Consider the following 13,880-nt stretch of genomic DNA (forward strand, 5'->3'; position numbering starts at 1 on the left):
CCATCCCCAGAGACAGATATGAAGTAGCAGGGTTTGGCATTATTCTTACTGGGTTTCAGACTTGGTTTCATCTAGTCTTTCTTTGCTGTCTTCCTGTTCTTAATTTTATTTATTTATAATTTATTTATTTTAATATTTTTCTTTATTATAATTTACTCACATTATATCACAATTGTTATAGCTTTGTTCTTATGTTCCTGTTCCCAGCCTCCCTCCCTCTTCCGTCTTATCCCCTTCTACTAGACTTCTGATGGGGGGCCCTCCTCACACACCATATGACCTCAGCTTATCTCATCTCATCAGGATGGCTTGCTTTACCTTCCTCTTTGTGCTCACAAAGTTGGCCCTTTACGGGGTAGTGATCAATTCACCAGCACCAGAATTCCTGTCATAAGCAGCCCCGCTCCCTGTTCTTCACTTTAGAACAGTGATGCCAGTCCTGTTCCACTTTATGTTAGATGCATGCAACTGTACATTAACACATAGTTAAGAGTTAGTCTTGAGTCAAGGCATTGACTGCAGACTGAACTATTGAATAGATTTGAGACAGACAATAAATATTTAGACTTTGAACAGACTGATTTTATCATTTAAAAGTGATCTACAGCTAAGACAATTCTATACGATAAAAGAACTTCTGGAGATAGCTCCATCCCTGAATCCAAGCTATATTACAGAGCAATAGTAACAAAATCTGCATGGTACTAGTGTAGAAATAGACTGATTGATCAATGGAATAAATGGAAGACCCATAAGTAAACCCACACACCTACACACACTTTGTTTTTGACAAAAGAGCTAAAACCATACAATGTAATATAGACATCATTTTCAACAAAGGGTGCTGATCTAAGTGGATGTCTACATGTAGAGAAATGCAAACAGATCCATATTTATTCTCCTGCACAAAACTCAATTCCAAATGGATCAAATACCCCAACAGAACACCAGATACACTAAATCCATTAGCAGGGAAAGCGAGGAAGAGCCTCAAAATTATTGGCAAAGGGGACAACTTCCTGAACACAACACCAACAATTCAGGTTCTAAGATCAACGATTTATAAATGGGACCTCATGAAACTGAAAAGTTTCTATAAGACAAAAGACACTGTCGATGGGACTAACTGACAGTCCACTGATTGGGAAAAGATCTTCACCTATCTTACATCTGACAAAGGGTCAATATCCAAAATATATAAAGACCTCGAGAACTTAAGCAAGAACAAACAAAATAACCCAATTTAAAAATGGTGCACAGAACTAAACAGAGAATTCTCAACAGAAGAATCTGGAATAGCTGAGAAGCACTTAAAGAAATGCTCAGAGTCCTTACTCATCAGGGAAATGCAGGCAAAAATAACTCTAAGATTTGTTCTTATACCTGTCAGAAGGGCTAAGATCAAAAACTCAAGTGACAGCACATGCTGATAAAGATGTGGTGAAAGGGAAACACTCCTCCATTGCTGGTGACAGTGCAAACTTGTACAACCACTATGCAAATCAATCTGGCACTTTCTCAGAAAATTGGAAATAGCTCTACTCAAAATCCAGCTATACTACTCCTGGGTATATATCCACATAATGGCCTGAAATACAACAAGGTCATATGTTCACCTATGTTCATAGTAGCTTTTTTCCTGATAGCCAGAATCTGGAAACAACCTAGATATCCCTGGACTGAAGACAGATTAAAAAAACAAAAACAAAAACAAAAACAAAAACTGGCACATTTTAAACAATGGAATACTTAAAACAAAGAAATCATGAAATTTGCAGGCAAATGAATGAAACTAGAAAAGATCATCTTGTGAGGTAACCAAACCCAGAAAGACAAACATAGTATATTCCCACTTATAAGTAAATTTTAGCCATGTAGTACAGGATAAGGGATACTACAATGTACAGATCCAAAGAAGATAAGTAACAAGGAGGATCCAAGGGAGGAAGCTTAAAACTCATCCATAGGGGCAAATAGAATAGACAGAGGTAGTGGATGAAGAGAGGGAACAAAGTAAGAGAGGAATCACAGAGAGATAAGATGGTAGAGATCAGACCTGGGGCAAATAGGGGGAGGAGGATGGAAGACTTGTAAAGAAAAGAGAAACTATGGTCTGCAGGAACATCTCTGTGACAAGCTGGAGGCAGGGTAGGCTCCTCGAAGGATATAAAGAAGACTCTAGCAGAGATCCATAGTATCAGGGGTCATAGCGATGGTAGAGGACACACTCTAACTAGATAACTCACCTACAAAAACTCAACCCAATACCCACCCCATGGGAGAGAGCCAATCCCTGACACTATTGAGGATACTCTGCTATATTTGCATATAGGATCCTGGTAGAGTTGTCCTCTGAGGGACTCCATTAAAACAGATGCTGAGATTCACAGCCAAATATTTGGCAATGCATAGGGAGTCTTGTGAAAAGATGGGGTGGAAAAAAAAGGATGAGGTGTATACAGGAGCTCCACAAGAAGACCAACAGGGACAACTAACCAAGATGCAGAGGGGCTTGCTATAATTGAAGCATCACCCAAGGACCGTATGTGGAATGGAACTAGGCCCCCTACAAATATGTGGCTGATAATCAGCTCAGGCTTCATGTGGGTCCTCTAATAAGGGGAGTGGGCATTTTCTCTGACATAGACTTTGTTGCCTGATTTTTGATCGCTTCCCCTGGTGGTACTACCTTGCCACGCCACATGGGAAGAGGACATGCTCAGTCCTGATGTAATTTGGTGAGCTGGGGTGAATTGGAAATGGAACTCCCCATTTCTGAAGAATAGGAGAGGAAGATGGAGGAGAAGGAAGGAAGGTGGGTGTTACTGGGAGGTGAGGAGTGATGCGTTTATGACCAGGATGTAAAGTAAATTAATTAATTAATTAATTTTTAAAAAGATATCTATCTTTTTGGCTATGAAGGTGAAAAGGAGTGGACTTGTGGTTAGTCTTTATTATATATTAGCCTTGATTTAAAGCCATCTGTGAGATACACTCTCTGGGAGCATTTCTAGAGATACTTAAGGAAGAAAGAAAGTTCTATGCTGGATGTGGAGAACGTCATCCCATTGACCAAGGATCTGAACAGAATTAGCAAAGGAAAGATACAGGATCTGCATATCTGTGTTTATTTCACTGACACTTTATTGTGGCCACAATGTGAACTGAATTGTGAGGATACTTGGTTCCTTCTAATGAGAAGACATATTGAATGTGAAATGTGGTTGCATGGAGAATGGGGAAGTTGCTTGGCTGCTTGACTCACTATCAGTCAACATTGTTGAGTGTGTTTACATGAGTTACACATCTCATTTTTATGATATAACTTTGAAACAAATAATGGCAGACTTTTTCACCATGACAAAACTAATTTGATATTTTGTTGACCAACTCATATCAAAGCCTTTACATAAGGATTATAAGTCAATAAAGAAACACTTTGTTTGAACTCTGATTATTACAGATATTGGTTGAAGTCAATCAAATGTCAGTAATACCATAGCTTTTTTAAGGAAATGAAGCAAATTGATAAGGTTCTAAAAGATCTTTATTAAAATTTTCATATTAGAAAATGCATTAGAAATTTTATATATATATATATATATGGAGAGAGAGAGAGAGAGAGAGAGAGAGAGAGAGAGAGAGAGAGAGAGAGAGAGAGAGAGAGAGAGAGATTGAATATCTCTTAGCATGGTCACTGAAAATTAATACTCATGGAAGGGCAATGGGATACTAAAAACACTTTCATGGATTTGTGATAGTCAGCTTAAGGAAATAAAATTTCTCACTTTTTATTTGTTATTTTTACCAGTGTAATATTAGTTTTTGAGGTTTTTTGTAATTTGTGTGTTTGATTTACATGCCAAGATTTGCTTTTATTCTGTAAATTAGAAAAAAAAACGAGTAGCAGAAGAACTGTGCTGGGAATGTTTTAAAATAGGTTTTAATGGAGTTTATTTAGTACTATGAAAGGAGTGTACTCTTAATTTCTGTTTTTTCAACTTACAAAGCATGGTAAAGATGAGCATCATATGTAAAATCCTCAGATGAACAGTCTGACCCTGATTCGGATGATGTCTTATATTGCTTCTTACACTCCAAATGTTCTTCACAGTGAGAGAAAATGATGGAATTACTTCAACCCCCAGGGTATAGGAAGACATTCTAATTTCTTACCGAGATATTGCTCACTTTGTGTCATGCTGTCCTCACATTAAGAGGGAGATTGAATTTGGCATCAGATGGATTAAAAATAATGTCCCATTTTAATGAAATAGGAGCCTTCTAGGTATAACAGGGAACTTCACATATTGAAAACAAAGATCTAAAGTTAGAAGATAAATTTTCTTTCCTCATTTCAAGTAATAAAATAAAACAACCAGATCATTGCTTATTTTGGTGTTTCTAATTATTGAGACATCTGGCAGTTTCTTCTTTTATAAGGAAGATGTTGTAACTTTCTCTATAATGAAATTTAATTATGTACCCTAGCAATACTACTAAGGTATTGTCCTAAAGTAGTAATATTGAAATTTTGAACAAACAACATTTAATATTTAAATATTGATATCCTTTGTATTTAACATATAATTATAAAATGAATATGTTTGTTATTTATTTAATGCAATAAACCCATCACATCCCATTATTTCTTGAGAAATGATTCTATTGACTTTGCAGCACAGTAAACTGTGGGTAGATTCTGATTCATAGGAACACTTCCTACTACAAAGGGGAAGTACTGGTACCACCAGAGAGTTGGAATCCACAAGAAGCAGATTTCTAACCACTGGCTGAATGAAACTTCATTTTAAGCAAACAAAATAACCCCTTTCTTGCTAATTAAAAGTTTATTGTCTTCAGGATATTTTTATCCAAGGATCTGAACCTATTTTGAAGAAAATGGCTAAAAAATATCCCCCCAAATTTTCATCATCCCTAGCAACTAGGACAATGAAAATTTTTAAAAAAACTTGGGAGTCTTCTTATCCCTGTCATAATGGGAAATATGAATACCACAAAGTGCAACTTCAGAAAAAAAATCACTGAACATTCCATTACCACATATTGTGAAACGTTTGAGATTTAAGAGTAAAAGCAAGAGAAGTGTATAAATTAAATATAAAGAAAATAATTCAAATCCATAGTTATTTGTAGAGGGTTTTTCCTTGAGCTAGATGCTAATGAATAAACTACAGTTAATTTTATGGTGATTCCTTTGAGACTTTGGTAGGCTAAATAATTTCCAATGTATCACAGGGAGAAAGAATATATTTACCATTAAATATTTACATTTTTTGACTATCTATATTTTTCCTGTGCACTTACTTATGTAAAAATAATTATTTTTCTTCCACTGACATCAATTATTCACTCAGTAAAGGGTAAAAATATGTTGGCAAAAAGCTAACCACATACAGATTTGCACAATATGTGCATTTTTATGAGTTTTTTTTTATTTTACATAAATGAATTCATGCTTTATACAGTATTGCATTCATTAGTGTTCTATTGTGGTGAAGAGAAACCATAACCAAGGAGAGTTATAGAAGAAATCCTTTACTTAGAGGAGGGGAACATTATCATCATGGTGGGAAGTGTGGCTGTAGGCAGGCAGGCATGGTGCTGGGAGAGTGGCTGAGAGCTCCATTCTAGTCAGCAGGCAGAGAGAGAGCCACTAGGTCAGGCCTGGATTTTGGAAACTCCAGAGCTTACCTCAGTGAGACACTTCTAACAGGACCATACCTCCTCATCCTTTTAAGAAAGCTCCATTAAGTAAGGACCAAACATTTGAAATACAAGTCTAGGGTGCCATTCTCATTCAAAGGACCACAATGTGTTGTGGTTGCATATTATAAGAATCTATTTTAACCATACTACTTAAATATATTTCATAATATTTGATATATATTTTAGGACTTATTGCATGTAAATTACATTTATATTATATATATATATATATATACATATATATTAACTTTTTGAGTATTGAGTACATGGGACTGGGATGGTCATCCTGTGTTTAGGAGTGCACACTCTTCTTGCAGAAGGCCAAAGTTTAATTCCTAGTACCAAGTCAGGTGGCCAACAACCACCTACAACTCCAGTTCCAGGGAGATGAGACAACTCTGGCCTCCAAGTGAACCACAATCACTTGTGTATACCCACACACAGCCATACACTTCTACACAAATGAAAAAAGAGAGGCAGAAGGATCTCTGTGAGTTTGAGGACAGTCTAGGCTACACAGGGAAACCCTGTCTCGCAAAGCAAAAAATAAATAAATAAAAAATAAAAAAAAAACCAACAACAAAACAAACAAAAAACAAAACAAAACAAAAACCTAAACTAACTCTAATAATATATTGTTTGCCTCCCATTCCTCAAAAATTTTTGTGTATATAAATTCAAATTTGTCCAAGACTCATTTAGTATGAAATAGAATTCTAACACTTACATCTCTGCTGTGTCACACTATCATATTTAAAACCATCTAATTTGTGTTTATTTTCTGGCTAGGTTTTCTTTTCAATGTATTTGATTATGTTTCTCATATTTCTTTCGGTGACTGGATTATAGCACAACATGTTTCCTATATTCATTTTTATTTGTTTTTTGTTTTCTTTTTTCTATATTCCTAAATAATTCTTCATATGTTTTTTTTTAACATCTTTATGACACAGGATATGATTCATGTGTACTTGAACATTTGTGCATTCTTTCGTCATTTGCTGGGATTTTTCTCTTCTCTATTGTTTTGATTCTATGGATAATTGGTATGGTTTATCAGATTAGTATGTGGTCACTAATTTTGCATCTACTCATTTTAGCAGTTACTTATAGGAGAATGTTAAAATCCCCAGTCATAACTGTGAATCTGTCTATTCTTCCGCTCAGTGGTTTCATACCTAGTCTCAGGCATTTAGCATATTCATTACAGAGAGTTCACACACTGGGAACCATCAGGCCTGCTTGTTAAACCCTTTGTCATCATCTGGTGCTAATGTTCATTACGCCTTAAGCTGACTTATTAGTTTGGTCACTCTGACTTTTATTAGTGTTTGCATAATACATTTCCCTCAATATCTTAATAAGCTATTATTTCTTAAGTGCAATATACAGCTAAATCTTGCTTTTGTTAATCACAGTGGGCAGGATTTTGCCTTATAAGCAATATGTTTAGATTATTTATATTTCATTTAATTACTGACATGGTTTGATTATAATATAGTTTCTTTTATAAATTTTTTATTTTATATTTTAAATTTTCTTCTTTTTTCATTTTTTTCACCAACATTGCCTTGTTTTGGATCAATGAACTATGTTTTCTTATTTACTTGAATTACCTTCTGGTAATAAAGCCACACTTTATTATTTATTTTATGGTTTTGTTGCTACGATAAAACACCATGATCAAAAGCAACTTGGGGCAGAAAGAGTGCACCCGACTTACAAATTCTGGGTCACAATTCACAGAGGAAAATCAGTTTAGGAACTCAGGAAGGAACCCAGAGACAGGAACTGACATAGAGCCATGGAGGTATGCTGCGTACTGGCTTGCTCCCATGGCTTACTCCATACGTTGTCTTATGTAGGAAAACCTTCCCAGCAGTAGTATTATTCCTGGTGGCCTGGGGCATAACTCATTAATAAAAAAAAGAACTTAAGGATTTGCCTCCAGGCGATCTTATAGAGGCATTTTCTCAAATGATGATTCTCTTCGTGGTAAAATCTAGCTTGTGACAAGTTAACAAAATGCTGGAAACTACACACACTAAATCATCCAACATTTTTCCACTTAATAGATAATATAAGGATTTAAACTCACATTTTTTATGGTATGATTGGTCAGTGGGTGAAGGAGCTTTCTTCCACATCTGATGACCTGAGTTTGATTCCAAGCAGTAAAGTGGGAATAATGATCCTCAAGTTATCCTCTGACTTACTTCACACCACACACACACACACACACACACACACACACACACACACAAATAAATAAAAGAAAAGAAAATTTAAATTTTTCTAATATAGAGCTATATTTGTTTTACCTATGCTATAAAGATATGGTATGAATCTAATAATTTGCATTAGATGTTAATTTTAAAAGATTTTAAAACAACGTCTCTATGCTACTTCCTGAAAATATTCAATTTTTTCCCTTTTAGGGAATCCAATGTCTTCCTATATTACATACTATTATTTATTATATCAGAAAATTAACACTTCTAACTCTTTTTATCATAAAATCTTTCTTCCTTTTGTTCCTTCAGAAGATATAGTCTCATCGTTTCTTAAGCATCCAATCACTTTGTCAAAGGTTTTGCTAGGAGGTTTATTTTTCTTTCAGCACGAAATCACTTGCAGTGTTTTGCATCTGATTTGTGTATTTTTATCTCATATCTGTGGTACTGAACCTTTGGTTTGTTTTTTTCCTTCACTTTATTTTATTTTATAAATTTATTCATATTACATCTCAATTGTTATCTCATCCCTTGTATCCTACCATTCCTCCCTCCCTCCAGCTTTCCCCTTAATCCCCTCCCCTATGTCTGTGACTGAGGGGGACTTCCTCCCCCTGTATATGATCATAGGGTATCAAGTCTCTTCTTGGTAACCTGCTATCCTGCCTCTGAGTGCCACCGGGCCTCCCCATCAAGGAGATGTGGTAAAAAATGGGGCACCAGAGTTCATGTGAAAGTCAGTCCCCACTCTCCACACAACGGTGGAGAATGTCCTGTCCATTGGCTAGATATGGGTAGGGGTTCGAAGTTAATTCCTATATTGTCCTTGACTGGTGCCATAGTTTGAGCAAGACCCCTGGACCCAGATCCGCGAGTCATAATGTTATTCTTGTAGGTTTCTAGGACCCTCTGGATACTTCTATTTCCCCATTCTCCCATGCTTCTCTCACCTTAAGTCCCAATAGGATGTCCTCCCTCCTACCCACTTTCCTGGTAAGTGAAGACTTTCATGGGACACGCCCCTTGGGCTAGTGTCTCAATATGAGTGAGTATATACCATTATCATAATGAGTGAGTTCACCTAGAAGCAAAAAGAGTCAAACAGTATATATTTTTTATTTTATTTTATTTTATTTTGTAGCAGTGTTTCTTGACCTTCCTAATGCTGCAAGCTTTTAATACAGTTCCTCATGTTGTGGTGACAGCCAACCATAACAGTACTCCATTGCTGCTTCATAACTGTAGTTTTGCTAGTTATGAACTGTAATGTAAAAAACTGATATGTGGGATATTTGATCTATGACCCTTATGGAGGTCACTAGCCACAAGCTAAGACCCAGTGCTCTATGGGAACACCGATTTTGCTTCTACCTATTTTAAAATTTTCTCGTTTTAATGTTTGATTAAAGTAAATTGAACTCTAATGTGTCATTTTATTAGTGACTTATTTATTTTCTATCTGTCAAGTCTCGTATTCTATAAGACTCTTCTCTCTGTGGTTTGAGGGCTTCCTTTAGTAGCAATCTCTCTGATGTTCCCTGAGCCATTTCTTCTATCCTATAGCCTTCCTTCTAATTCTGTCTGTGTAATTACCAATTACCAGTAAAGCTGTGTGGCAACGATCCATATCTTTTCCTGCAGACTCTGCCATTTCCCGCTCCGTTTTCTTTTGTCTCTCAGACACCTTGCCCCTCTTCAGTGTTCTGAGCTCTCTCTCCATAGCACCACACTCAGGAAAAGTCTCTTTAGTTTTTCCTGCTGGTAAAATTACATTATTTTTTTCACCTGTTTTCTGGGTGAATTAGCGGGGTACGATAGTTATCTCTTATCTAAGTAATTAAAGCATTTTAGAAGAATTAAAAAGGCAGGTGGATGTACCTTTATCATTTTTTCCAAAATTACCTATGACTCTCAGCTTGCCTTTTCTGTCTGTTTTTCTGCCTTGCTTTCCATGAGCCCCGTGGAAAGATGTCTCTCACGGGGAATGAACATTTTTATGTGGATTCCCTAAGTTATTTATCCTTATAGCACGCCTTCTCAGGATTCAGTGACTCATGAACAATGTTAATAAGCTTTTTCTTAAGATCTAGTATCTTATTACATGTTCCACAAAGCAAGGACTCACATCGTATCTCCAGTTGGAGGAATTATAGCATTGTGTAATTTGGGGTAATATTTTAATGGTTTAAATAGTTGGTGTCATTGGATAAAATGTAGGACTCAGTGCTTCATGGGTGGATGAACCATGTCTAATAACACACTACTGGAAAACAACCCAGCCTTGCCATTTCATGACCCCCTCGACCCTCCAGCGTACCCTCCTGCCCCCTATAGTTCATTTTTATCTGAAAAACATCACCACAAGATGAGTTGAAGTCAGAATGAGTAATATTGCCTCATAGATATTCTTTCTTTTGTTAACAGTTTAGTGTGCAATGCTACATTCACCATAGTTTTACCAATACAGGGCAATATGGGAACTATTATGTAGTATGTGTTATTAATGCTTGGGTAGAAACAATATTCATTTTTTCATATGGAAATAGATTTCACCAACTTTTGTTACTAAGTGATATTTTCGCAATTTATGATGATGTAGTCAGTACTGAAGAGGATTTAATAGTGACTGGCAAAATAGCATATAATTGCAATACTGCATTCCATTGAATGACTAATGAGTAACAGATGTTGTCTGGTTGATTAATATTCAAAGCTAGAGATAGATATTTTTATGGCTAATGTACTTTGAAAGAAATTTCCCAAGTTGAAGTTAAAATATTGCTTTTCTGACTAGCCAGTACTGTCCCTCTTGCTCTTGCTCACTTTGTTGATTTATTTTACTATACGATAATATCTTTCATATTGAGCTAATAGTTTTCTCTTTGCATGTAGGATTTGATACCAGCATTTTGCCAATTTGCAAGGATTCACTTGGCTGGATGTTTAATAGGCTTGATACAAACTACGACCTGCTATTGGATCAGTCAGAACTTGGGAGCATATACCTTGATAAGAACGAACAGTGCACCAAGGCGTTCTTCAATTCTTGTGACACATACAAGGACAGTTTGATATCTAACAATGAATGGTGCTATTGTTTCCAGAGACAGCAAGGTAAAAGATGAAGCTACTATGGTGGAATTAGTTGACCTACATTTCAAATTTTATCTTTTCCCTCATAATAAAAAATATTAACACAACCCATTGCTTCACTTATTTTAGTATTTTTTTTTCTATTTGAAATGTTTAATGAAAGAACAAATATACACCATATTGAACAAAAATTGTGCTAAAAGTACAAATATTCTAAATAAGATGGAAAATAGTAATTAATATTTTATATTAATGTATTTCATTATAGTTTTCATTATGAACCAGAAAGAAGCACACAGAGATATGAGACCATAGATATTAAAAGTAATCATTGAAATTAATTTGCTGTCTGCTTTCCCCACAGTGTAAAATAAATGGGGTTTTTATCACTGTAGTGTGGAGTCTTAATGTTCCATTTTGTAATCTTAATAAATGAGTGGCATGAAGCACAGCATTTACCAAGAAGTTAGTTTTACTCATTTTAATTTCAAAATTACTTCGTCTTTCAATCTTTCCAAAATAGTTTAGTTTGTTAAAAATTTGCTAGTGAGTGTTCCAAAACTCTGCAAGAAGTGAGTCACAAAGAAAAACAATAATGTCCTTTGTACACCCTTTAAAATAAATTATACATATTTAATCAAAATAGAATAGCATCACACATCTTTTCTCTTTCTTCTTTTCCGCTCCTCCTACACACCCCCTCCAACCCCTCCAACTCTAACTGAGATAGAAATCAACTTGAAATTTGGAGTCATGCTTCCAGAATGTGCTTAATCATGCCTTAATACATGCAGGGAAAAAGCACCTAAGCCTCATCTCATTATCATAAATACTTGGAAAACTACAGAATCATTGTTATGTAGGTGCTAACTGAATAAACTGGAAGTCAGGTTGATATGGTGCAGCTGATGGTGACTTAACCTCTTAAACTTGATGAAGGTAGAAAGAATTAACAAGAGATTTAACGTATAGCAATTATGACCGTACCTCACATGGAATTATAAAAAAAAAAATGCTTTGCTAAATCAATAATGTACATTTAGTAATAGTTTTAAAGTCAAGAAGGAAATAATTGTTTACACGTTGATTAGAAGTGAGTCAACCACAGGTGTAGCTACGGAGGAGGCATTAACTATCTGTAAAAAACTTTAAGTAAAATAGGTTTGGGTGAATGGTGAAGTCCAAACGGTCTAGGAAGAGCTAGAGAAGGGCAACCATAATCAGAAAATATTTTCTTTTATTTTTCAAAAAAAAATCTATTTTCTAATTGTTAAAAAGTGAAAAAAATAAATAAATAAAATTGATTTCACTTATTGAATATTTCATGTTTTACACACTTATGAATACACACTATTGAATTCATTTCATATGCATTCTGTGTGGGGAAGTACTCCCTCAAATGACATTTTAGTCATTCATAATTCATGTACCTTTAAGTGGAGGATAGAAAATTTAAGTGTATAGTCATTAAGATGTATTTGTCCATATGTTTCTATAATTCAAGTGTTGCCATTTTGGTTTTGTTGTTTGCTTTGTCATTCATGTTTACTAATGAACATTGAAAAATACATATACATGAACAAACATGCAGAATCTACAAGGTTGAATTCCTTGAGCCTGAGAGTACATGACAGATATGACATTCTAAGAGTGGGGAAAGGAATATTTAATATTGTATAAAAGTATGTTTGAATTGAAATAAGTAATATTTAGTTTAAAAATAGAAAAATATTTCAGAAAACACATTCAAAAGTAGCTGGGATTTCATGTACATATCAGCATAAATCTCCACACTTATGTAGTGAAAATAAAAGAAATTCATTTCTCTTTTACAGCACATTAAAGACGTTTTAATAATATTGTAAAGCTTGCCTAATGTCATGTCAATAAGACAATGAGAAAAATTTTATTTTGACACATCAGAATATATTGATGTATATTCTTTATTTTATAGAAAAGTTAACTTTCACTAATTTTAAGATGAAGAACAAAAAATTAATTACTCAATATTTAAAACAAATTACCTTTTCACTTTTTTTCAAATAGCATATTTTTACCTCCCATGCTGATCTAGAAAATATACAGTTTAAGCACATTATTTGTTCCTTTTTTGAAATGATATAATTGTATTTTATTAAAATTAAAAGTTAAACCTCTGACATTATGCTTAAATAAATGGTGTATAGTGAAATACATATTTGTTCCTTTTTTAGGATGCCTTTTAATGATTGAATTATTTTGCAGTTGTCATAGAAATTATTTGACTTTTGGTATATATTTTACATTTTTCCTGGGTGTATAGAGTGAAGAATAATAGTAATTACATTGATATTTAGTGTTCTTTTACAGTTATACTACTTTCCATTTTCTACATATCTCAAATATAAAAATAGTTCATTTTTTTCCTGGTGCCATTCACCTAAACTTGGCATGAGTATTTTAATCTTAAATTAAATAAATTAATTATATAATAATATAAAATAAATAATAAATAATATTATTTATATATAATAATAAATTAATTAAAAAATAAATAAATATAAAATACAAGAATGCATATTGTATTATACCTATATAGACTATTCTAATTTTCTACACATGTGATTGATTTTTAATACAGCACACACTATATATACTTACAAATTGGCTTGAGCTCTCTAAGTTATTGTTTGAAACATGACTTATAAAATTTACATTATACTGTTTTTAAAGTTCCTTTCATATTTGAAACATCCTTGGAAGCTAGAAAGAGCAAAATACAATATTAATGTTATACAATAACAAAATGGATAAATTTTCAATATAAATGGAAAAAGCATTGCT

The 13,880-nt window shown here is 34.2% G+C and overlaps 1 protein-coding gene across 1 annotated transcript in view; it reads left to right on the plus strand.

Annotated features, from left to right (window-relative positions):
• Positions 1-13,880, plus strand: part of Spock3 (SPARC (osteonectin), cwcv and kazal like domains proteoglycan 3) — a 404,228-nt gene that overhangs the window by 382,726 nt on the left and 7,622 nt on the right. The window contains exon 8 of the mRNA XM_051169561.1: positions 10,857-11,078. Coding sequence (XP_051025518.1) covers positions 10,857-11,078 — 222 coding nt within the window. The remainder of the gene's footprint in view (positions 1-10,856; positions 11,079-13,880) is intronic.

Source organism: Acomys russatus, chromosome 27 (genome assembly GCF_903995435.1).
Source record: "Acomys russatus chromosome 27, mAcoRus1.1, whole genome shotgun sequence".
In the NCBI taxonomy this organism is placed as follows: Eukaryota; Metazoa; Chordata; class Mammalia; order Rodentia; family Muridae; genus Acomys; species Acomys russatus.